The sequence below is a fragment of the Pongo pygmaeus genome, chromosome 13 (genome assembly GCF_028885625.2).
Source record: "Pongo pygmaeus isolate AG05252 chromosome 13, NHGRI_mPonPyg2-v2.0_pri, whole genome shotgun sequence".
Classification (NCBI taxonomy): Eukaryota; Metazoa; Chordata; class Mammalia; order Primates; family Hominidae; genus Pongo; species Pongo pygmaeus.
This window is the reverse complement of record NC_072386.2, coordinates 65571140-65598793: the sequence shown is the minus strand read 5'-3', so window position 1 is coordinate 65598793 and position 27654 is coordinate 65571140. Positions and strand designations below refer to the sequence as shown.

Genomic DNA, 27654 nt, shown 5'->3' with positions numbered 1-27654 from the left:
GCCATTCTAGAAAATGTAAAACTACAGGTCCAGAAAACAGACCAATGGTGGCAGGAAGATAGGGGCAAGGAAAGGAGCTGAATATAAGGGGACCCAGGAGAATTTTTGGTGGGAGGTAGCAGGGACTGTTCTTTGTCTTGACTGTGGTAGTAGTTATACAACTATATACATTTGTCAAAATTCAACAGAACTGTCCAATAAACAGGATAAATGTTACTATATATAAATTAAACCTGATTTAAATTTTCAAAAAGTATGCCATTCAAAACTAATTTATAGTGGAAACAAAAAACAAACAAGGATGGCTTCAGTATGGAGACAACGGAGTAGAAAGGTGCTTAAGGGAAGTTTGTGCAATGAGTTGACAGTCTGTATCTTGACAGGGATATAGACTTTTGTCCAAACTCAAAGACCTTATGCTTAAGACTTGTAATTTCACTGTATGTAAATTTTACATTAAAAGAAGAAAAAGCATAAACAAATATTGAATTATAGTTAATGACATGCATGCTGAAGTATTTAGGGGGAAGTGGATGGATGTCTGCATTTTACTTTGAAATGCATCAAAAAATTAGCTGGATTAATGGATGGATAAAGATGGATAGGTGCATAGATGTGATAAAAGAAGTGTGTAGAATGCTAATGGTAGCATCTAGGTGGTAAGTATAGCGATGTTCACTTTAAATTCTTTCAAAATTTTGGTGTATGGTTGAAACTTTTTATAATGAAATGTTGGTGGGGACATCAGTTCTAAAGAATTAAAATACAGTCATCCCTCAGTATTTGTGAGAATACTAAAATCCATGACTGTTCAAGTCCCTTATATAAGATGGACGAGTATTTGTATATAGCTTATGTACTTTTAGCCATCTCTAGATTACTTATAATACCTGATACAATGTAAATGCCCTGTAAATAGTTGTTATACTGTATTTTTGTTTTTAATTTTATTGTTATTTATTTTATTGTTTATTATTTTATTGTATTATTTTTACTGTTTTTTCCCAAGTATTTTCCATATACAGTTGGTTGAATCTGTGGGAATCTGTGGATAAGGAGGTCTGATTGTATGTATTAATACATAAAGCAAAGGATTTTAAAGGATGTAAGAGTTAATATGCCATAAAATGTTAAAAAGCTACAGGGTATCATTTTTCTATGTCTATCCTTTTGAAGCATCTAACATATTATTCAGATTCAAAGTTTGTAAATCATGCCACAACTGCAGAACTATTCATGTTTCTTTGCATAGTTTGCTCAACTACACACTTGAATTGAACACATGAGGCTGAACTATTTATCCACTGATTATAAGAGAAAACCGACTGTTTCAGAATGCCTTCATAATTCCCTGCCCCTGTATTAACTCACAGTGCAGGGGCTGATGCTGGTCCACTGGGGAAAACTGTCTCTAAGTTTTATTCCCAGTGATGTAATCCAAATGTCCCCCAAAGTCTAAGCTGTGCAGTCATGAAACTGGAAAAGACCAGCATTATCTATACTGGCGACTCATTCTGTTATCTTCATTTAGGTCTACATGCGAAGCCTTTGCCCTCTCAGGGTAATTCAGCAATCTCAGATTCAGTGCCAGTTTGGACTCTTGACCCTGTTTCCATCAGTTAATACTAACTACTGGTTAGGACTTCTGCCTACCGGGTGGAAACTTTCTCCTGTGAAGGAACAGTGCTACAACTACACTGCTTACAAAACTTCCAAAATCTACAAATCTTTCAATGGTTGCTTTGCCTATAATCATACAATCTGAAAGACAACAGCTGATCAGAAAGCAACTAAATAGATGCATTCATTTAAAAGGCCCTTGTTGTGGCAGCTCTGAGGTTAGCTGTAGCAGTTCCCCACCTCAACACACACACACACACACACACACACACACACACACACGAGTGTGTCCCACTATAAAGGTTTAAGGGTCAGGTATACAGAAGGACAGTTTGTACAGTATCTTGAAAGGTGCAGAATAAGTTTGTCTTTCTACTAAACTACAAAGAAATAACCACTATGGTGTGGAGAGACTTTACTTGTTGGATTACAGATACTGTTATAAACGGGGAAACCAATCTTAATGTCCCAACATAGATGGATACCCCATTCTCCATGATATGATTATTATGTACTGCATGCCTGTATCAAACATCTTGTGTACCCCATAAATATAGACACCTATTAGGCACCCACAAAAATTAAAAGTTAGGCCAGGCACGGTGGCTCATGCCTGTAATCCCAGCATTTTGGGAGGCCGAGGTGGGCAGATCACAAAGTCAAGAGATCGAGACCATTCTGGCCAACATGGTAACACCCTGTCTCTACTAAAAATACAAAAGTTAGCTGGGCGTGGTGGTGCGTGCCTGTAGTCCCAGCTACTTGGGAGGCTAGGGCAGGGGAATTGCTTGAACCCAGGAGGCAGAGGTTGCAGTGAGCTGAGATTGTGCCACTGCACTCCAGCCTGGCAACAGAGCAAGACTCCGTCTCAAAAAATAAATAAATAAATAAGTTTAATAAATAAACAAATGTCCCAACATAAATATTGGCAAAATAAACAATGGTTACACAATGCATGTTCCTTTATGATGATGATTTCAAGGAAAACTTCATGACATGGAAAAATAGGAAATCCCCTGACTTACTGATGTCATGGGATACTGGGATTTTTGTCAGTCCTTACACCTTAAATCCTTTCAAATGCTCCAAGCCCATTTGAAAATAAAAGTTATGCCTCAGTACTTACACCAATGTTGCAGTATTGGTATTCTTAATCCTAGTTTTAAAATTGTTTAGGTATAAATTAGGGTTACCCAATAATAACAAAGGATGCTGAGTTAAACTTAAATTTCAGACAAGCAACAAATACATACTTCAATACAGGTATGTCCCTTGACATATTTGAGACATACTCATATTAAAAATTTGTTATTTTATCTAGCATCCCTAGATACAAATATAAACTTGAGATGTATTAGTGAAAAGTTTTCTTAAAATATATTCACTAGTATCTTCAAAAGTAGTTTTTTGGTTTTGTTTTTATTTACTTTGGGCCCAGATTTTAGATTTGATAAGATAGTAAGTGCTATGAGGGCAGTGACTAGGTTTGTTTTTCTAGTTTTATATCTGATGTCTAGCTCAGTGCCCTGTACACAATGAGCTCTCAAAAATACCTGTGGTGAGTTAGAATGGTGATTATTAAAAAGTCAGGAAACAACAGATGCTGGAGAGGATGTGGAGAAATAGGAACGCCTTTACACTGTTGGTGGGAGGGGAAATTAGTTCAACCATTGTAGAAGACAGTGTGGCAATTCCTCAAGGATCTAGAACTAGAAATACCATTTGACCCAGTGATCCCATTACTGGGTATATACCCAAAGGATTACAAATCATGCTACTACAAAGACACATGCACACGTATGTTTACTGTGGCACTATTCACAATAGCAAAGACTTGTAACCAACCCAAATGCCCATCAATGATAGACTGGATTAAGAAAATGTGGCACATATACACCATGGAATACTATGCAGCCATAAAAAAAGGATGAGTTCATGTCCTTTGTAGGGACATGGATGAAGCTGGAAACCATCATTCTAAGCAAACTATTGCAAGGACAGAAAACCAAACACCGCACGTTCTCACTCATAGGTGGGAGGTGAACAACAAGAACACATGGACACAGGGTGGGGAACATCACACAGTGGGGCCTTTGGTGCGGGGGGAGGGGTGAGGGGAGGGATAGCATTAGGGGAAATACCTAATGTAAATGACGAGTTGATGGGGGCAACAAACCAACATGGCACATATATACATATGTAACAAACCTGCACATTGTATACATGTACCCTAGAACTTAAAGTATAATAAAAATACATATATTTATCTGTGGGGAGGCCAGGCATGATGGCTCACGCCTATAATTCCAACACTTTGGGAGTCTGAGGCAGGAGGATTGCTTCAGGACAAGAGTTTGAGACCAACCTAGCCAACACAGTGAGACCCTGTCCGTACAAAAAATTAAAAAAAAAAAAATTAAGTGGGCATGGTGGTGCGTGCCTGTGGTCCCAGCTCCTCAAGAGGCTGATGTGGGAGGATCACTTGAGCCCAGGAGTTTGAGGCCACAATGAGGTGTGACTGTACCACTGCACTTCAGCCTGGGTGACAGAATGAGGCCCTGTCTGTAAAATATCCATGGAGAAAGCAAATGTGTGAATGGTTAGTAGAACTCTGGGTATCTCTTTCATGCTACCTGATTCCTGGGAGACTTCAGTTTTCTCCATGTAAGGAGAAATCTCATTTTTCCCAAAGTTTCTATCTTCTTTTCTCTCTGTACAAAAGTGAGTTGAAAAGGGAATCCCATGAGTCCCAGGAGTAAGTCTGAAAAGTATGTCCACAGCCTAAGGGACATTATTGGAACATTCCATTTAAAGCAAAACCTGCCTTCGAGTTGGGCCCTAGCAAATCTGGCCTAAGGACACAGTCCTGTTTCTTATCTACTTACTCTGTTAGTCTTTTGCACTTTTGTTGGTTCTTTTCTTTCTTTTTTTTTTTTTTCAATTTTTCTTGGAATGGCAGCCTAGGCTTGCCAACTCATATGCTTACTTAGCTTTGTGAAAGGATTAAAAAGTAATCTACATAGCCACCAAAAATTTTCATTAACTGCATCCACCCTTGTTCTATCTGACTTTGTCTTTGGTTTCTTCTATTTCCTATCCTGACTCTACCACCACTGGCCTCCTAATATATTTCTAATTCTAATTTTCATGGCTTTGTAAAATTTGTTCTACTGTTGTTGTCATCTTAGAAGGTATTCTATTTCTTCAAAAGCCACATAAAGTTTTTAACTCCTTAGAAGAACCTCTGTTAAGTACAATGTTTTGCTATTTGGAACTACCTTCTTCTAGAACTTCCTGAATGCCAGCAATAACACTTAATTATTATTATTCTCATCATCATTCTCTTATATTGTAAGAAACACGTACTGCAGGAACAAAGAAGCATTGTTACTTGTTCCTCGTTTATTATATGCATAGCTGAATAGATAACATCTGTATTAAGTCTGTCTCAAGACTAACCAAGTTAATCTCAAGCCCATCTGCAAAATTAGCCTTTTAAGGCAAAACAGTGTCTGGGGAAGAGCTCAAAGTGCTAAGAAATATTTTAAATATTGGCTGGGCGCGGTGGCTTACGCCTGTAATCCCAGCACTTTGGGAGGCCAAGGTGGGTGGATCACGAGGTCAGGAGTTCAAGACCAGCCTGACCAACATAGTGAAACCCCGCCTCTACCAAAAATACAAGAAATTAGCCGGGCATGGTGATGGGCACCTATAATCCCAGCTACTTGGGAGGCTGAGGCAGGAGAATCACTTGAACCCGAGAGGCGGAGGTTGCAGTGAGCGGAGATTGTGCCACTGCACTCCAGCCTGGGCGACAGAGTGAGACTCCGTCTCAAAAAAAGAAATATTGTAAATATTGAGGAAAAAGGCAGAAGGAGAAAGTTTGGAAAGAAACTAAAACGGAGAATATGAAAAAAGCGATATGATGGCAACATGGACTAATAGTAAAATCACAAGTGACACTGATTCAAGATGGTAATTAATGGATCAGAATGAACATTAGAAAATAGCTCATCTGCTCCATGATTTTACAAGTGAAATAAGCCCAACGAGGAGTGGCATGCTAATAGCCACTCTGAGCTAGTAGTAAAGCTGAGACCAGAATCCAAATATCCTAAATGCAATTGATGCTGCTTTCATTTTATAACAATGTCTTCTCTCCAACTAGCTGCTCTAATGTCTATACTTAAAATGAGACAGTACTCTGTATGTCACCATAAAATGATGTCAGTACTAGGAGAATAAAGAAAAAAATTACAGCTCCAAGCTTTATTATTGCCTCTATCATTTATCTTCCAAAATTAATTTCAAATGTCATTTATTCATTCATGTATTCTTCTATTGAAGGTTTTCTATGTGCTGGACATTGTTCCAGGCCATGGGAACACCACAGTTAACGAGATGCATGGCCTCTGTTGAATTTATATCCTAGAATGAGAAAACCAACAGTCACCAAATCAACAATACGGTTTTGGATTTAGATAGATACCAAAGAGGAAATTAACATGCTGAAGGCAGGCAGGAGTTAGGCAGGTGAGATTAAAGATCTACTTTAGCAAGGATATTGGGGGAGGTCTTTCAAAGGAAGTGACATGAAGGCTGAGAAGACATCCATCATACAAAGACCAAACGAAGCATATTCCAGGCAAAGGGAACAAGGGAAAGAGCTTGAGACAGAAAGACAGACAGAGATACAGCCAAGTGTGATGAGCAAAAAGGAGGTGTGTCAAACACTAGCTCAGAGAGGTAGAAAGAGGCTAGATCATAGTGGTCCTTGAAGATAACTAAAAAAAAATTGGATTTTATTTCAGGATCAATGGAAAGTCATAAAAAAAAATCTCTTTTGAACTCTGGAAGTTTACTCTCTGTGGAGAATGACTGTAGAAGAACAGCAGTAGAAGTAGAGGCAATTGCCGTGAACCAGGTCAACACCAACGGTGGGATTAACCAGGATGGTGGCAGTGCAGGGAAAGAAAGTCCACAGATTCATATCTGCAGGATAAATTTTAGTGGTGGGGCCAACAATATCTCTTGATGACTCAACGAAGAAAAACAAGGGAAAGGGAGAGAATCAAGAATGATTCTGTTCCATTGTTGGCTTCAGCAAAAATGGATAAATCATGGTGCCATTTCCTGGGAAAGAAAAGGCTTGGGGACTATGGTAATGGGTAGAAATGTAAAAGTTCCACGTATGTTATTTTTATTATTATATTTTATATGTTATTATATTTTATTATATATGTATAACATATATCTTATATGTTATTCTTATATTATTATATTTTTATATGTTTTATTTTATTTATTTATTTAGTTATATTTTTTGAGATGGAATTTCGCTCTTATTGCCCAGGCTGGAGTGCAATGGTATGATCTCGGCTCACTGCAACCTCCACCTCCCAAGTTCAAGCGATTCTCCTGCCTCAGCCTCCTGAGAAGCTGGGATTACAGGTGCCCACCAGCATGCCCAGCTAATTTTGTATTTTTAGTAGAGACGGGGTTTCTCCATGTTGGTCAGGCTGGTCTGGAACTCCCGACCTCAGGTGATCCGCCTGCCTCGGCCTCCCAAAGTGCTGGGATTACAGGTGTGAGCCACCATGCCTGGACATGTTATTTTTATTATTACATTTTAGGTGCTTATTAAACATCTAGTTGGGGATGTCAGGAGGGTAACCAGTGATAGAAATTTGAGGCAAGGACACCAGCATAATGGTGATTTAAAGCAATGGGAATGAATGAAATCCTCTGGGGAAAGAACAGAGCTGACTGAGCCCTGGGCTCTCCAAACTTTACACATGAGGTAGAAAAGGTATGTAACAAAGACAGAAGATACAGGGGGAAAGGCAGAAAGAAAACTCGGGGAATGTGCTCTCAAGAAACAAGTCACCTTTTTCAAGAAGAAGCAAATTATTAACCATGATGTCAAGTGAAAGGTGGAGTCGGATGAGAACAGAAATATATCCATTAGCTTTGAAATATCATTGCATTGTTGCTTTGATATTTCAACAAAAGCAATTTTACTATCATTTTTAAAAATCAGCCACTGTGGAAAGGTTAAAAGTTATTTTTATGCATATGTGTATCCTTTCAAACCTATCCTGCATAAAACTATAGCCACATACACACAGGTCTTTTTAGTTTAAATGTAAAACATAAATGGGAACACATCTTCATCTTCTACTCTCTTCATATACTGCTTTTTAAACTTTATATATATATATGTGTATATATATATGTGTGTGTATATATATGTGTGTGTGTGTATATATATGTGTGTGTGTGTATATATATGTGTGTGTGTGTATATATATATACACAAAATTTTTTTTTTTTTGAGATAGGGTCTCACTCTGTCACTCAGGCTGGAGTGCAGTGGTGTAATCTCGGCTCACTGCAGCCTCAACCTCACTGGTCTTCCCATTTCAGCTTCCCGAGTACCTGGGACTAAAGGCCCATGCCACTACACCCAGCTGATTTTTTTATTTTTTGTTGAGATGGGGTCTCACTATGTTGCCTAGGCTGGTCTCGAACTCCTGGACTTAAGCAATCCTCCCTTGCCTCAGCTTCCCAAAGTGCTGGGATTACAGGCATGAGCCACCACACTCGGCCTACATATTATTTTGGGGATCATTCCTTACCTGAATATATAAATTTATGACATTATTTTAATGGCAACTTACTATTTTGTTATAAGGATTTAACCTACACTTCTGATCTTTTCTTACATGCACAATTCATTATATTGCATTATACTGTGTACTTCTCTAAGTATATGCACAAAAAATGGTAAGTCTTCAAGTGAGGAAGATTGATGGGTAGAGCTCACCCTACAGGAATGAGAGTGAGACCTACAATACAAAGGTTCTTTCCACTGTGTCTTATTGCCTCCTTTTGTATTTTAAGAATTGATTGATATTTGGAAGAACTCAGCACACAAATAAAATCTGCAAGCATTTAATTAACAAATAACGTACTTTCAATGGTGGTGTTTTAATTAGATTTCTTATTTACTCTTGCATTCATTAAAATAAAGACATGAATTAGTACAATTTCTCTTCAAAGCCAGACAATTAAACTGGCTTTGAGTTTTTTTGTTGTTGCTGGGTTTTTGTTTGTTTGCTGTTTCCACTTATTCCCTAGATTTGCTTACTTATTTTATCCTAATTTGTCCAAGATTTCAACAGAAACTATAGGTTCAAAATTCCCTTCTTAATATCTATCTAGAAATTTAGAATGCTATCATTACATTTTCTAGTTTTAACAGCTACCTTTTTAGAATTTGACATCTTAGAAATATCACATAGGCTGGGCATGGTGGCTCATGCCTGTAATCCCAGCATTTTGTGAGGCTGTGGCGGGTGGATTACCTGAGGTCAGTTCGAGACCAGCCTGGCCAACATGGTGAAACCCCATCTCTACTAAAAATACAAAAATTAGCCAGGTGTGGTGGCAGGTGCCTGTAATCCCAGCTACCCAGGAGGCTGAAGCAGGAGAATTGCTGAAACCCGGGAGGCAGAGGCTGCAGTGAGCCAAGATCGCGCCACTGCTCTCCAGCGTGGGTGACAGAGCAAGACTCCATGTCAAAAAGAAGAAGAAAAGAAATACCACATCAACTAGAAAAAGTAGACTTTACAGTTAGTATCTTTCCTTCAAGTGGCTAAAGAGATTATGAAAAATCCATAACCTGCCTCCCCTCATCATACTCTTCTTCCTATTTTTATGGCCATCACTTTTATTTCCCATTTGTTCTTTGCTTTGACTTATGGTGCTTCCTTGAACAAGTCTGTTAAGCCTGTCTCTCAGGGCAGTCACAGGTGTCACTGAAATACCGCATAAAGCAGAAGAGAACTAGAATAAGCCCTCCACCTCTGCCACCATCACCGGCAGCCTTCGCTCCACAACTTGCAAGACCTGAGCCTGTTATGTTTTGCCTGATACTCATATTTCAATCTGGAGACTAAAAAGGCACAGAGAGAAATCATGTTTGGGCCCTCACCGTGGTACATAACTGACAGAACTAATATTGTGTGTCCATATGAGCATTAGACCAAAGCGAAATCATCGAAGTGATGAGATCTCTCGTTTACGCCTTTCTCCCTTTCTCCCAACACAGCCAACCCAAGGGGTCACAAACTGGGATGCCCCAAAGATGTGTTTCCTTTGATCCACACAAATATTTTTAAACTTTTGAACTAGTTGCCAACATTTAAAATTGGAAAATGATACGTAAAAGTCGAGACTTGCAGGTCCTTTTAAATTGGCAACACTGAGCCAGCTCCGCAGCCTGAGGACAACCGGCCTTGGTTGAGTAGCAGCTGCTCCGTGTAGGCAACAAGTGCGCTACGCTTTGGCGCATGCCCGGTGGCCTGGCCTGGCCCTTCTCGCTCACTCATGTTACCTGCACTCCCACTCGAGGCATGTGAGTTTATGACCTTTCAAAGTGAAGTACTGCCAAGCACTCTCTAATAAAGATTTGGCAACCTTGCCAAAGTAGCTGAGAAATCATTTTTTAAATAATTTACTTCTAGGGGGGAGGGATAGCATTGGGAGATATACCTAATGCTAGATGACGAGTTAGTGGGTGCAGCGCACCAGCATGGCACATGTATACATATGTAACTTACCTGCACGTTGCGCACATGTACCATAGAGCCTAAAGTATAATAATAATAATAATAATAAAAAGAAAAAAAAATTTACTTCTGCCTGTAAGAGATTGGGTCTGTGATCGAAACTTTCCCATCAGATATTCCAGCAGCGTACAATCTGACCCTCTGGTTTCTGAGCATCCAGACACCTAGGAGACCTGGAAACAAAACAGATAGGACAGGGAGGTGGAGAATACAGTGGACCCGGCACCCACATGCCTCTTCAGGTCTCTTCCACACTCCTCATCATCGTGTCACCATAAATGGATCCAAGGGCTAATCTAAGGCTGAAAGGCTTCTCCCAAGAGTGTATGCATTCTAGTGGGATTTGCAAAGACTCAGAAATGCTATCAAATGCTAAAGACAGGGATTTGCTATAATGATCGCATTCATAGCTGGTGAAAACACGGCAAAAAAGGTAGCCAGAAACGAGAGAGCTGCCCTAAGTCTCTCCTGATCAGCACATCCGCAGCCTCTCTGCTTGTCATTGGATCCAAGCCCATTCTGTTTCCAGAAGAATATAGTGCATTCTCAGGATATTTGGCAACCATTTTTACTTACCAGTAAGACGATGAGAGGCAAACGTGAAATCACCATTCCTAAGCAACCACACAAAGCCTCAGGTACCTACCCGAAGAAAACACAGCCACCCTCATTGTGCAGGAACACAAGGCCAAAGCCACAAATCTCAACACACCCTGGATCAGCCCACACAGCTGGATGAGCACAAACCCTGGATTGTTACATTACACTTATAAAACTGCACTGCACAAAAGAAAGCCCAAACATTAAGTCATTATCGCATTTAAAACTGAAGAGCAGCACGTTAACCTGCCAAAGAAAACACCCAGGAGTGCCCGCTGGAAGAAGGGCAGGCTGTGAGAGAGGCAACGCAGCAGTGGCCTGCCCAGGAAGCACTTGAACTCCAGGTGAAATTCATTTTGAAGCTATGCTAGACCCCACGAAATATTATTTGTGAAAAGGCATGACCACAATTAATGAAGAGGCATGGTAGCAATGTAAGCCATGTAAGATTGACCTCAGACACTTCTGAATACTTATTTTTAACCAAATAAGGTTCTTTAACTCCAAAGTTCACCTAGTAGATCAGCTGTATGTAAAAAGCTCACAAATGGTTTTGTCTCCAAGTTCAGGAAAGAGATAGCAAATGTGATGGTTGCCTCCGTGGATGAATTACAGATCAATTAGTAGTAAAGAAAAAATACTTCCGAAATTATAAAGTGAATCCATAGGGAAATGGAATTTGACTGATAAGGAGTAGATGCGCACAACCTCTCCATTATGTACAGGGAAGTGCCCCTGTACTCCAGTTACTCCATCACACCTATTTTACTCTTGAGGCAAAAAGAGAAACCCCAGGCACCTGAAAATCTAATCCTGAGCACAACAGGCACCAGCCTGAGTGAGTAGGAAACTTGAACTTGCTTTTCTTCTTTCACAGGTCTGAATTCATCTGATCCTGCCAGCTACATCCAATCACTTCATTTCTCCCTTCCTGTCCTTCTCCTATGCCCTTTCCTCGTTGCACAATGCTTGAATGCTCTGCTTTAAATTCTTTTCAGAGGAAATGGCTTATGGATAAATGTAACAAATGGGAAGCTAAAGCCTTGAACTTGATGCTGGGCCACACTTACAAGGAGACAATTGCTTTTCCAAGAGAATAAACAAAAGGCTTCAAATATTTAAAGAACTATTACAGAGAAATGGATTTAACAGTGTATAGAATTCTGAAAGGCAAAAGTAGCCTCAATGGGTAGACGTTACAGGCAAGCAGATTATAACTAACACGTTAAATCTCTTAAAATATAGAAATGTTGGCCCTGTCTGATGGTGAAGCCTCTTTGATTGGAAATGTTCAAACAGATCTGAAAAAATTCCTTTTAGAAGTACAATGGATGGTATGGCAGCATTGGATAGTAAAGTGATAAGACTAAATCAACTCTAATTCTAAGGAGTCTGTGATTCCACAATAAGTAATGTTATATGAATAGCTTTTCCAAGTGAGAAATGCAGCCACACACATCCACGTGATGAGGCAGGCTGGCTGAGGTGAACGTAGGGAGCAACAAGATGGGAGATGCCCATTGCTGACTCATCGGAGGGAGTGACACTGTCCTAGTCTTGGATAAAAACTGGCCCATAATAGATTGGAGGATAGAAAAAGGAATGGAAAAGATAAAAGATTGATAGGCTAGAACCTTCAAGATAAAATCTAATGGGAAAAAGAGGAAGCTATGCTTATGTAATTAACTACATATGCATAGGGCATGGGTGTCTAACTTAATGGCAGTTTATGGTTTTTATTTTTAAAAGTCAAATATGCCCTACCCTACTAGAAAAGTTAGGATTTTAGTTTTTCTGTTTTTGGATAAGGGGAAGGAAAATGAAAGAAAATGATCTTCTCCGCACTCCTCCTCACACCCTTCCAACTGCATGAGCAACTAAAGAGCTTCCATCCCATATTCTCCTACAGATAACACTGTCCTTGACCTAAATGTTTGTGGCTGGCCAAAATTTATAAACAGACTAGTAAGAGGATTTGAGAACGTGAACTCAGACTATTGTTTCTAGAATTTAGCTTAGATGTCTCAGAGAAATGTTAAGTCAAAAAGAAAGATGTGGACAAGAAGGATGAAAGCCTTATTGGGCACACTGCTATAAAATATAACAGCACTTTCTGCAAAACTGTGTTATTATTGCCCTAGTGTTTCTATGTTAGAAGTCTGTGAATCTCTGTCATTTAAAAAGTTAATCATAACATAATGTTAACACACATTATGTGTGTGAGTCAAGGCTATTCTTGCTCTCTGGGCTCATGTGCTCAAACTGACCACATCATTTTCTTAGCACCAACAGGGTTGCTCTTACAATGTGGCTACTTTTGCATTTCCTTCTTCGGAGCCTTGTAAGTAAAGAATAAAAGGAGGGGAAGAAGGGAGTGTGCAATTTACTATAGTAAGTAAAAGCCAGGATCTGTTTAGTGTGTGTATTCCCTACGATTCACTCACGTGTTTTTCCTTTCTTGAGAAGGTGGTGATCAAAAATAACTTTAAGGTTGCATCACCAATTTTCCACGAAGCCATTTCACATGGTCCAAACCCACAAATGTACCTCCACTCTGGCACACAAATCACCCACCCTATCCACATCCAAGATCAAAGAAAAAGAGACCTGCCCAAGAAACCTCGTCACACCAACACTTGCCTTATATGCCCAATGAAGTCAGCTGGGAGTAAAAAATAAAAAACGAGCTTGTAGAAATTTGCAGTCTCTAAGTATTTTCCCACAAAACACTTATTAATTGGAGAAGGGAAAATACAGGCATACCTTGTTTTATTGCCCTTCTCTTTATTGCACTTTGTAGATATTGCACTTTTTACAAATTGAAGATGTGTGGCAATCCTGTATCGAGCAAGCCTGTCAGTGCCATTTTTCCAACAGCGTGTGCTCACTTCGTGTGTCTGTGTCACATTTTGGTAATTATTGCAATATTTGAAACTTTTTCATTGTTATTATATCTGTTGTGGTGATCTGTGATCAGTGATCTTTGTTGTTACTATTGTAATTGTTTTAGGGTGCCACAAACCTCACCCATACGACAGTGAACTTAATCAATAAATGTTGCATTTGTTCTGACTGCTCTAGACTGACTGGCCGTTCACCATCTCTCTCCCTCTCCCCAGGCCTCCCTATTTCCTAAGACACAACTATATTGAAATTGGGCCAATTAATAACCCTACAATGGCCTCTAAGTGTTCAAATGAAAGGAAGAGTCACTCCGGTCTCACTTAAATCAAAAGCTAGAAATGATTACACTTGGTAAGAAAGACATGTCGAAAGCAAGCATAGGCAGAAACCCAGGCCTCTTGAGCCAAACAGCCAAGCTGTGACTGCAAAGGAAAAGTTCTTAAAAGAAATTAAAAAGTGCTACTCTCATGAATGCACAAATGATAAGAAAGAAAAACAGCCTTATTGCTGATAGGGAGAAAGTTTTTGTGGTCTGTATAGAAGACCAAACAAGCCACAACGTTTCCTTCAGCCAAAGCCTAATCCAGAGCAATGCCCTAACTCTCCAATTCTAAGAAGGCTGAGAGAGGTGAGGAAGCTGCAGAAGAAAAGTATGAAGCTAGCAGGGGTTGGTTCATGAGGTTTAAGGAAAGAAGCTGTCTCTGTAACATAAAAGTGCAAGGTGAAGCAGCAAGTGCTGATGAGAAGCTGCAGCAAGTGATACAGAAGATCCAGCTGAGATCACTGATGAAGGCAGCTACACTAAACAACAGATGTTCAATATACATGAAATAAAACAGCCTTCTGTTGAAAGAAGATGCCACCTATGACTTTCACACTAAAAAGAAGCAGGTGCCTGGCTTCAAAGCTTCAAAGGATAGGCTACCTCTCGTGTTAGGGGCTAACGGAGCCAGTGACTTCAAGTTGAACGCTCATTTACCATTCTAAAAAATCGTAGGGCCCTTAAGAATTATGCTAAATGGAGGGCTAGGAGTGGCGGCTCATGGCTGTAATCCCAGCACTTTGGGAGGCCGAGGCAGGAGGATCACCTGAGGTCAGGAGTTCAAGACCAGCCTGACTAACATGGTGAAACCCCGTCTCTACTAAAAATACAAAAATTAGCCAGGCATAGTGGCAGATGCCTGTAATCCCAGCTACTCAGGAGACTGAGGCAGGAGAATCACTTGAACCCGGGAGGCAGAGGTTGCAGTGAGCTGAAATTGTGCCATTGCACTCTAGCCTGGGTGACAGAGCGAGACTCTTTACAAAAAAAAAAAAAAAAAAAAGAATTATGCTAAATCTAGTCTGCCTGTGCTCCATAAGCGGAACAACAAAGCCTGGATGACAGCACATCTGTTTACAGCATAGTTTACTGAATATTTTAAGCCAACTGTTGAGACCTATCACTAAAAAAAGGTTCCTTTCAAACTATTACTGATCACTGACAATGTACCTAGTCACCCAAGAGTACTGATGGAAATTTACAAGCAGATTACTGTTCTCATGCCTGCTAACACGACATCATTCTGCAGTCCATGGATTAAGGAGTAACTTCTACTTTCAAATGTATTTAAGAAATAGATTTTGTAAGGCTACCGCTCTGATAGATAGTGTTTTCCTCTAATGGATCTAGAAAAGTAAACTGAAAACTTTCTGGAAAGCATTCACCATTCTAGATGCTATTAAGAATGTTCTTGATTCATAAGGGGAGGTCAAAAGAGCAATATTAACAGGTGTTTGATGGAAGTTGATTCCAACCCTCATGGATGACTTTGAGGAATGCAAGACTTCAGTGGAGAAAGTCACTGAAGATGTGATATGTGACAGAAACACCAAGAGAACTAGAATTAGAAGTGGAGCCTGAAGATGTGACTGAATTGCTGCAATCTCATGATAAAATCTGAACAGGTAAGGAATTGCTTCCTATGGTTAAGCAAAGAAAGTGGAATCTACTGGTGAAGATGCTGTGAACATTGTTGAAATGACAACAGAGAATTTAGAATATGACATAAACTTAGTTGATAAAACAGTGGCAGGGTTTCAGAGGATTGACTCCAATTTTGAAACAAGTTCTACTGCAGGTAAAATGCTATCAAACAGCATTGCATGCTACAGGGAAATCTTTTGTGACTACAACTGTGTTGGCAAACACAGAGTCAACTGATATGGCAAATTTCATTATTGTTGGATTTTAAGAAATTGCCACAGCCACCCCAACCTTCAGCAACCACCACCCTGAGCAGTCAGCAGCCATCAACACTGAGGCAAAACCCTCCACTAGCAGAAAGATTATGGCTCAGTGAAGGCTCAGATGATCATTAGAAAATTTTAGCAATAAAGTATTTTTTAATTAAGGTATGTACATTTTTCAGACGTAATGCTATTACACACTTAATAGACTACAGGATAGTATGAACATAACTTTTATATGCGTTGGAAAACAATTAGTGTGACTTGCTTTATTACAATATTTGCTTTATTGAAGAGGTCCAGAACCAAACTGCACTGTCTCTAAGGTTTGCCTGTAGTAATTTTAAAGTAGAGAAACTGGCAGATACGATATTTACCATTTGTTCAAAGTTAACACTACCAGTAATGAAACAAAGCAGTATCATGTGCCTCTCAATCTGATGTACTGAGAAGAACACATCAATTCTCTGATATTCTTGCCAAAAATGTTCTTGCCAAACCTGAATCTAATCATGAGGAAACAGACAAACCCAACTTGAGAAATATTCTACAAAATAACTGGCTTGTACTCATTAAATGATTTCTAGCTTATGAAAGAAAAAAAAAAAAAAGAAAGCTGAAGAAATATGACAGAGTAAAGAGAACTTGGGAAACACGACAACTAAATGTGTTCCTGGCCCTGAAAAGAGGCAATCAAAAAATTTGGATAAAGTCTGTAGATTAGATAATATTAAATTAATATTAATAGCCAGATTTTTATTGTTATACTTACGGTTATAAAAAAGAATGTCCTTATTTTAAATGAATACACAGTGAATTACTTAGAATTGAAGGCGCATCATATCTGTAACTTGATCCCAAATGTTCAGAAAATGTATATATATGCATACCTTACATACATATACGTGTGAATATCGGCCGGGCGCAGTGGCTCACGCCTGTAATCCCAGCACTTTGGGAGGCCGAGGAGGGTGGATCACGAGGACAGGAGATCAAGACCGTCCTGGCTAACACAGTGAAACCTTGTCTTTACTAAAAATACAAAAAATTAGCAGGGCGTGGTGGCACGCACCTGTAGTCTCAGCTACTCGGGAGGCTGAGACAAGAGAATTGCTTGAACCCGGGAGGCAGCAGTTGCAGTGAGTCGAGATCGTGCCACTGCACTCCAGCCTGGGTGACAAAGCGAAACTCTGTCTCAAAAATAAAATAAAATAAAAATAAAAAATATGTGTGTATATGTGTGTGTAGATAGAAAGGATGATCAACTAAGTGTGGTAAAATGTAAAACATTAACATTTGGGGAATCTAGGAGGAGTATATAGAAATTCTTTGTAACATTTTCATGTTTGCAAATTCTCTGAAAATAAAAACTTTCTGAAAATTAAAACAAACAAACAAAAAAAACAAGGCCAGCCATGGTGGCTCACAGCTGTAATCCCAGCACTTTGGAAGGCTGAGGCGGGCAGATCACTTGAGGTCAGGCAGATCACTTGAGGTCACTAGCCAGCATGGTGAAACCCCGTCTCTACTAATAATACAAAAATTAGCCAGGGGTAGTGGTAGGCACCTGTAATCCCAGCTACTCAGGAGGCTGAGGCAGGAGAATCGCTTGAACCCGGGAGTTGGAGGTTTTAGTGAGCTGAGATTGCGCCATTGCACTCCAGCCTGGGCAATAAGAGTGAGACTCCGCTTCAAAAAAAAAATTAAAAAAAAAAACAAAAAAACTTAGGAACCCCCAATGTCCTTTGCTCCCCCCACCCCCAACACCGAGAAGCATTGCAATGTCCTGGATGGTCTTCCCTGAAAGCAGCAAGCTCCCTTAGGGCACCAATGTATCTCCAAATCCCGGAGCCTAACACAGGGCCTGGCATACGCTAGGGGCTCAAAAAAGGGCCAATGAATAAATGAACTACAAGAAAGATCCAAAAGTGTGGGCAAACCCCAATTTGTGGCTCTCTCTCTGCAAAGCTGGTAGGAACCGTGGCTGTCCTGTGTAAATGCTAGGTGGGAACGATGAGCAGACGGCATTGGAATGGAGAGTAAGTTGTGGCTCTACTCTGGGGGATTATTTCTATTGAGGAGGCAGGGGAGTGCAGCATGTACCCTTGGGCTGGCCTGCAATGGCCCCACTCTCCTGAAATAGGAGTGCATTCCAGGTACTATGTGTCCTAGCATACAAGGTCTCTGTCGGATCACGCATAAGCCGTGTGATGCACTGAGATAAGAAGAAATAAACACCAAGATGCCCCAAGATAACAAGAAGGATCGAAATAGCTCCATGTTCAGTAAATCCTTCATCATGAAAATAATGCCTCATAACATTCTGTTCTTACTTCCCAAACCACTAGTACTTGGTTTTTCAAATTCACATTGATTTTGTACATGAGCTCTGAAATTAGCATCGTTTTAATTACCAAAGTTCAAGAAAAGCTTCAAAAAAGTTTAAGAGATGAAAAATATGACTTTGCTTTGAAAACGCAGATAATTCATGAATGTCCCAAACTGACTGCCTTTCCAGAAAAATTCAGTTCTGAATAGTGACAAATGAAAAAACATGTAATCCACAGACCATGAAAATGTATTAGGGGATGTTCCTACAACCCACAGAAAATAGGGACATAGAAGGTATGTGCTTTTTCTAGCCAAGTTACAATTTCATAATCATGAACATATTCCAGAAGAAAATTAAACAAGGCTAACTACAGCACATAACTGACGGCAAGACGCAATATTGCAAACCTCATTTGCATATTAATTCAAACAGGGGCCTTTTTGCTTTATAAGGAATATAACTTTCGAGATATCTAGCTGAGATTGCTATGCTCACTGGTAGGGACTTATCTACCAATTTATTTGAAAATGAGTTCTTAAGGCAAACCCAAATCATAAGGAGGGGGAAAAAGCAAGAACACCCTACAATCAATAATACACAGGGAGCCCACAGAGGAACTAGGGCAAGTTGGTACAGATGCGCCCTCTTCCCCTTTATTTGACACATCAGAGAGGCCAATAAGTTCTCATTCAAAACTCCATTCCTTCCTCCAACTTAATTAATAAGGGCAGATACTTAACTCGACCTCAGAGTCTTAGTTGTTGGCTGTTAGTTTGTCCCTAACACCCCTCAGCTTCCCATCTCCCATTTCAAAGCTGCCCCACTTCTCTAAAACGGGAGAACCTAGGCATAGCATGCTTGCTTCTAGGCTCTCCCCGGGGGGTACGTTTTCTGGAAAACCCAAAAGGACCTGGCACAAGAAAGATACCTGATGAGGCCCCAAGAGCAGGAGTCAGCTTCTCCCCTTTCTGTGTTCAGTATCCCACCTGTTCCAGACACAGTCTAGCCCTGAGGCTGCCAGTGGTGTGGGTCTATCAATGCCAAGTAAAATCACGAGGATTCACGGTGATCTGTACCCCTGACCTAAGGGTTCCAGAAGAAACCCCTCCTTTCGTGGAGCTCATACAACCTCAGATCTGTATGCAAATAGGTAGACAGCACGGTATTGTTAACAGTTCAATCATTCTCAATCAAACTCTGTCTTCCCCACTCCCTAGCCCCTCTCACTTCTCCGTGAGAACCCATAGCTATGGATACCCCTGGGCTGCTCTACAACTGGGATGATAGTGGCACATCAATAAAAATCAAGCCACTGCCTAGTTTTATCTAAAGAGGAAGCATAGACACTAGACCAAAGGATAATATGACAGTTCTAGAAATCTGAGCCTTCATGCTGGCCCTCATATTACCAATGAAAAATGCAGAAGCTTTGCCTCTTGGTCCCCACCCAACTGGTTCTTCTTACCTTTGGTTCCATTGAAATGAAACTGTGGGTCCCTCTGCTGGAGATAACTGACCTTTTAATCGTCCTGCTATGGTAGAAGTGATAGTAGTCCTTCAGGGCCCCTATCTGCAAAGGAAGGGCGGGAAGGAAAGAACAAAAGAAAGACATTAATGTGTGAAAACCGTCTTCTGTTTTCCTGTTTTTCATTTAAAAAGGAACACAAAACAAAAAAGGTCCATAAATTATGCAGCTGCTGGCCGTGCTTAAATGTTACCTGAACCTTGGTGATCACTTTTCAAAAGAAGGACATGTGATATGAAATGGAGTGTCCTTGAGGCAGTGACTGCGGAACTAAAGATTATAATGGGGCAGCTTAGCCTCTCCAAATCTCCTTTTAATGTTTAATTTATATGCAGCATTTTAAGTAATTCTATATCAATCTATACCCAAATGTGGGAAAGAGGGGGAAAAATCAAATAGCTATCTAGTTATAAAAACACATTGCATTTTGTTTGCTCTGAGAAATGTACAATGAAGGACCTTGTTAGATTATTTATACAGTTAATTTGAAATATGTCTTAAGCAATTGATCATTCACAAAGATAACATGACTTCATTTGTTTCTGACTTCTGTAGACAGTATAAATATATAGCTTATTCATTTATTGCAAAACTAAAAGTAAAATCGCAATTCTAAAACAAGACAAAAACATACATCCTACGTATCAGCTAAGCTTCCTGTATAAAAGCAGTTGGTTCTACTTTATCTTATCCATTTCTCTAACATTCTAGTCCTCTCATTTACATACACCTTTCCTCAGTTAGGTCTGTTCAGGATGGCTTTGAAAACAAGCCCCTGTCCACTTTGGGAAAGCAAACTAGCAAAACCTCAACCAACCACATTTTCTCAGCAAATTATAAAATGTGGATCACAGAATGAAAATTGAACTACGCATTGAAGACAGAAGAGCTTGGTTCTAATTCCAGCTGACACTCACCAGAGCTAAATAACATACACTAAGTCTCTGTTTTCCTTTTCTAGAAAATTGGACTTTGGGCTAGTTAATTTCCAAGACCACTGCAGTGCCCAGATTCCTTTCTTTGACACTCACATGCTTTGGGCAAATACTATAGTAGCTATTTCTCCAGGACATCCACGGCTCTGCCCTAAAATAATAACTATCATCAGGATGTTTTCCAGTTGGGACAAGTCAAAAGTTCAGCTTTCCTAATTTAAAAAAAAAAAAAAAAAAAAAGTCTTGGCCCAGGTTAATTTTTCCAGATAAAAAGTTTATTTCTCTTTCCCTTCTGTACATCACGTTCTCAACCATCACCCCACTCAATTTCTGTGCTATTTAGAAATCATGTCCTCACTAGGGCTTTACACAGTAATTGAATGTCTCATCATTAAGATTTGAAAGAAAGTCTAAGTCTCACATTTTTTATTCAAGTGGAAACTGCTCTGACCTACACAGATGAAATCCTGCACTCTGAAAACAAGTGGGGAATGCAGGCAGGGAAGCCTCTCATCTCAATGATCCTGGACTCTGAAGCAGCAGTGAACAATGAGGAAGAGGGCACAGATGCCAGCCCCAGCCTCCAGGAGTGTTTTAAGGAGGGTTTTACAGGCTCATTTTAAGATTCCAGAGGACTAAGGGTAGAATTCAGGAGTGGTTGCATAATCCTTTACAAGAAAACCTTAAAATCCCAAGAAGCTTAGGGTTTTCATCTCCTGTAACTTTTGTCAAGAGCACTCTTTGGTAAATACAGTAGTTCTTGCGGAAAGAAACAGAATCTCCATAAGGAAGATCATCACAGAACAACCCCCTCTCATATCTGTTTTCTACACAGTAGCTGGAATGAAGCTTTCAAAATACAAATCTGGCTGTGTTCTATGTCCTACCCCTGCCTAAAATCCTTTAGTGGATTCCCTTTGCCCTTAAAATAAATAGTATCAGTCAACAATTAATACTATTTCATAATATAGTTTTTTAAAAGTAAATCAGAATAATAATATTGTATTAAACTTTTATTCACACTGTGCCAGGAACTATTCCGTACGCTTCATCTAACTCACTGAATAGACCATTCTCCTCCTCCGACCTAGGGGCCTGTGTGGTCTGGCCCAGTCTCTCTCTGGCCTCACCTCAAATCACACTCACCAGCATTCTCTCTGTACTCTGGCTGATATTGTTTGGCTGCGTCCCCACCCAAATCTCATCTTGAATTGTAGCTCCCATAATTCCCTCACGTTGTGGGAGGGACCCAGTGGGAGAAAACTGAACCATGGGGTGGGTTCCCCCATACTGTTCTCATGGTAGTGAGTAAGTCTCAAGAGATCAGCTGGGCACAGTGGCTCATGCCTACAATCCTAGCACTTCGGGAGGCCAAAATAGCTGGATCACTTGAGGTTAGAAGTTCAAGACCAGCCTGCCCAACATGGTGAAACCACATCTCTACTAAAAATACAAAAATTAGCTGGGCGTGGTAGCACATGCCTGTAATCCCAGCTACTCAGGAGGCTGAGGCAGAAGAACCACTTGAATCTGGGAGGCGGAGGTTGCAGTGAGCCAAGATCATGCCACTGTACTCCAGCCTGGGCAACAGAGTGAGACTCTGTCTAAAAAAAAAAAAAAAAAAAAAAAAAAAAAAAAAAAGATCTGACGGTTTTATAAGGGGAAACCCCTGTCGCTTGGCCCTCATTCTCTTCTCTCGTCTGCTGTCACGTGAGACGTGCCTTTCACCTTCCTCCATGATTGTGGGGCCTCCCCAGCTACGTGGAACTGTAAGTCCATTAAACCTCTTTCCTTTGTAAATTGTCCAGTCTTGGGTATGTCTTTATCGGCAGCATGAAAATGGACTAATACGCTAGCTATGCTGGCCTTCCTTCCACTCCTTGACTGCGTCAAGCTCATTGCTCCCTCCACCTGCGGCACCTCCCCGACCTCCACCCTCTCCAGCGGAACGCCTCTTCCTCATAGTTTGTGTCTCATCTCAAGGAGGAAGTATTCCAAAACTCCCCAGGCGAGTTCAGCGTCATTAATTACACCATCTCATATTAATAGAATCATAAGAATATGCACCTCTAGTTATACCTTAATTAGTACAAATACTGGTTTAATGCCTGTGTCCCCATCAGCCCATATGTTCCATTGAGACAGGAAAACATCTGTTTTGCTCACCATTTTATTCCCAGCTCCTAGTGCATGGCTCAACACAGAATAGAATCTCATTAAAGACTGCTGAATGAATGGCCTAAAAATCAGAATCCAGCTGGGCGTGGCGGCTCACGCCTGTAATCCCATCACTCTGGGAGGCTGAGGTGGGGGGATCATGAGGTGAAGAGATCAAGACCATCCTGGCCAACATGGTGAAACCCGATCTCTACTAAAAATACAAAAATTAGCTGGGCATGGTGGTACACACCTGTAGTCCCAGCTACTTGGGAGGCTGAGGCAGGAGAATTGCTTGAACGAGGGAGGCGGAGGTTGCAGTGAGCCGAGATTGTGCCACTGCACTCCAGCCTGGTGACAGAGCAAGACTGCATCTCATAAATAAATAAATAAATAAATATCAGAATCCTTAAATTACTGAAACCACATACAGTAGAGTTACATACAGCTCAAAATCTGTAGTATGAGTATCACAGAATTATCACATTAAGGCTAATTTCAGCAAAAATGGTTTAGTTCTACCTTAATTGCAGTACCAACTCTTCCAAGGTTCTGAAAGTTGTGGGTTGAGACATCTCTACCCTTTATTTTCTTTCATTTTGTTTGCAAGACAACAGCTAAAGAGTAAAGCGCCTTAGTTCAATTACTCTGCCCCATCCAAACAAAATAATCTATCGCCTTCTAGGATTATATATATATATATATGTATTTATATGTAAAAGCATGTTTATGTCTCTCATCTATTAATATGCATGTCCCTTATTGACGAGAATTATCTTTTATATTCTTTCAACAGCACCAAGCATGCTGTTGGGCATTTAATAAATATTAAGAAGAAAAATGTCACAACATGTTGGAAGTTATTCAAAAGAAAGGCAGTGTATGAAAACAGCAGTGATATTATCTATAAGCAGGCATTCCATCTAGCTTCTCTCGGGTAATGTAAAACAAAAGCTGATTGTGGTTACGTTATTCAATAGCAGCAAGGACTGAAACAAGGAACAATATGTAACTAACATGGGGATATCTTATAAATAAATCAGAAACAATAGGAGTATATGAAGTATAAAATCGATAGCAAATAGTGCAAAGCCCAACCTTTTCCTTAAAGCTAGCTACATAAAGGAAAGAGAGAATAATTTCTTCACTCTTAGCCCTCTAAAGCTCCTCTTCTGTACAGTCACACACTAACACAACTCTATACACAACTCTAAGTCAATGAATGTCATCTCTTCTTCCTAATTCTGTCAAGTTTTTGTGCTTTTTCTTCCTGAGTGAGAGCCCGTCACCCTTGCACCCAGAATTTTCCTATCTCTATCCTTTCTAGAACCAAAGTGTGTTCTTAGGAAAGGCGTTGTAAACTATTTTATACTAATAAATGACCGGTAGACTCAATGTTTCAGTTCTTTCAGGGAAAACTGCATTTGATCAGAAAATTAAAACTTGAGCCAAATAAATGAGTTCACAGAGCCTGTAATTTCAAAAAATAATCACTGAAGTTTTTGGTTTACTTTTTTTTCTAGCAGCAGGAGGGCACCTTCCCAATGTTCCTAAATTTTCATATCACAAGCAAGCTGATGACTTTTGAACAGAGAGCTGAGACCCACGTGTTAACACTGGCTTTGCCCCTGATGAGGAGCTGTGTGGCCTTTCAGAAATCATTCACCACTGGCAGCTTCACCTGAGCATGCAGCGAAACCCCTCACCAGTCTAATGACTCCTTGCACAGAGTTTGCAGCCTCCTTGTACATAGTTATGCAAGGTGACCAGCCAACCCCCACAGAGAGTTTACCCAAGACTAAGGAATTTCCTGGGACACAGGATTTTTCAGTGCTGAAATAGGGACAGTTGGTCACCTAGTTATGAAGCACTGGGGTCACCAGCACTGTGGCCACCTTGAGGAACCTGTCAGTTCTCTTGGGCTGCTTCTCTGCTTGGTTTTCCCTCCTGCCTTCTCAATTTATAGATTCCTCCAAATTCTGTACCTCCTTTTTGAAAAGTTATTTACCTCCATTCTACAAACAAATTAACCAAAGGGGCAAAAGCTTGAATGGACATTTCACAAAAGAAGATATACAAATGGTCAATACACACATGAAAGGATGCTTGAATGAGAATGCAAGAAAATCATAATAGCACTGCACACACACTAGAACGGCTAACATTAACAAGACGGGCAATACCAAGTTTTAATGAGATTGTGGGGCATGAGAATTCTCATATATTGCTAATAGGAGTATAAAATTGTTCAACGTCTTTGGAAAACCATTTGGCCACTTATGAAACATACACTCTCCTCATGATCTAGGCATTTTGTTTCTAGGTATTTACCCAAAAGAAATTAAAACATTATTTCTAGACAAAACTCATACACAAATGTTCATAGAATTGTCTTAATAGTAGCCCCAAACTGGAAACAATGCAAATGTCCATCAATAGGTGAATGAAAAAATACATGTACCATAACTTATTTTCATAAAGTATAAAATAGAATACAACAGGATAAAATAAAGATCATATGGCATATAATAGAATGATACCCAGTAATGAAAAACAATTAAGAGGAACAGTCAATCATGAATACATTTCAAAATATGTTAACACAAAAACGTGCATACTATATGATTCCATTAACATAAAATTCTAAGACAGATAAACCTACTGTATAGTGAATGAAAACAGATCAGTGATAGCCTGGGTGTGGAGTGGGAACAGGCTGGGAGATGCCTGGAGAACCAGGCTGAGAATGTTTTGCATTTTGATTATGATGGTAATCCCATAAAGTGCAAAGGTGTGTGCTGGAAACAGCTCCTCCTCATCGGCTTCTAACATCCAAATACATCTTTTCCCAGCACCCTATTAAGTGACACCAGGTTGATGACTTAGCATCAACAAGGATAGAAGTATTTACATCACAAAAAACTGGCAAAGGTCACAAACTAGGGCTATCTTTTCTCCATAAAGAGCCAGTTAACTATTTATCAGCACATCACTGGGTATATACATTTGCCAACACTCAGCCAACTATATACAGGATGGCTGCATTTGGGATATGTAAATTATACCTCAATAACCAATGATTTCAAAAAAGTTATAAATTCCCCTTTTCTGAATTCTGGTTATTTCTTTGCAATCCATAGAGTGACTTAGAGATTGGGAAATGAAAGAATGAATGAAAGAAAGGGGAAATGAAAGAATTGGGAAATGAAAGAATCCATGATGTGGAGCTGGAATGTGTCCGCCAGCTCACACTTGTCCTACCTGCTCAGGTGACATGGGGGAGAACCAAGTCATCAAGACCATTGTTCTTGTTGACCAACCTCTTTCCAATACTCAAAACTGAAAAGTCTGAAACTTCCACTTGTTAAACTCATTTCTGATTTAGACAGAAAGTTACAAAGGCAGTGATGAGATACTGTTTTCTTTTCATTAAAATTTAAGTGTGATGCTTCCTTAGCACTTGGCTAAATGTGAGAATGTTAAAATAATTGTAACTACTTGCCTTCTGTGTTCTAAACTCCATAACATTCAAAGGAGAATCCATGAGGAGGAGGCCACGATTGCTTTCCTTAGTCACAAAGAGCATTCCCAATCTTGGGGCCCTTGCACCTCCTTCCTTCTGCCTGAAATGCTCCTCCAGAAATCTCCAGGACTCACTTCCTCACTTCTCAAAGGCCATCTTCTTAGGGAGGCTTTCTGTGACCACCCAATTTAAAATTACTGTTGCCCCTCTGGCATACTCCATACCCTGATTTATTCTTCTCCATAACACTTATCCCCATATAACATATATATTTCTCTTTACATGACCCATTTATTGTCAGTCTTTCCCCACTAGAATGTTAACCCCATAAGGGCAAATTTTTGTTTTATTCACTGCTGGATTAGTCTCACCTCTTATTAACAGTGCCAGGCACACTCAATAAATGAGTAGAATAAAGCAATGAATGAATAGCCCCTGGCATTGAGCAACTCAAAATAACAGTGGGCATGTCTCTAAACCTTAGGGAAAGTTTCTTGCTCATTCTTTTATAGCCCTTTTTGGGTAAATCATTGACATACAATGTAACATAGGCTCTATGCTTAGTAAATACATGGTGAATGAATAAAAATATCTGAAATTAAGAATATATCACCAATAACCACATAATCATCAAAGTCTGTCTATATTTCTCAGTCCCCTCCCTCATCCCATCACAGTTAATGACTTCTTCAAATCACTGAACAAAAATCAAACTTATAACAAAGCTACTGAATTAATTTTAAAATAGTAAGTCAGAAGTCAAGGAAATGCAGCAATCTGATGAACTGCTAATATTTATGGAGTACGAGCCAGGCATTACTTCACTGCAGCCTCACAACAGTATCAGCAGGTTATCATTATCCCTAGTCTACACATGAGAAAGCAGAGGCTCACAGAGTGTAAGAACCTGCCCAGGGCCACACCGTTAAAGGATGAAGCTAAGGTTGATGGTGAGCAGCCTAATTCCAGAGCATATGCTCTTAACTACTCTAAAAGATGTTTGAAATATAAAGTTTCTAAGGATGAACTTAAAACTACAGCTACCCAGAGATCTCAATCGCTGTCCAGAAAGCTGTATTTCTAAGAGTTGTACAGAGAGGGGATATTTTCTAGGAATATTTCCACCTACTTTGAGCAGATGCAAAAAGAGAATTGCCAAGTATCTCCAAGAGTAAGAGAGAGCTCATTCCTTTTCT

At 39.9% G+C, this 27654-nt stretch overlaps 1 protein-coding gene across 3 annotated transcripts in view; it reads right to left on the bottom strand.

Annotated features, from left to right (window-relative positions):
* PCSK5 (proprotein convertase subtilisin/kexin type 5) overlaps positions 1–27654 on the bottom strand; it is a 468314-nt gene that overhangs the window by 406761 nt on the left and 33899 nt on the right. For all 3 annotated transcript variants that reach the window (XM_054502930.2, XM_054502928.2, XM_054502929.2), the window contains exon 2: positions 19784–19888. In XM_054502930.2, coding sequence (XP_054358905.1) covers positions 19784–19888 — 105 coding nt within the window. The remainder of the gene's footprint in view (positions 1–19783; positions 19889–27654) is intronic.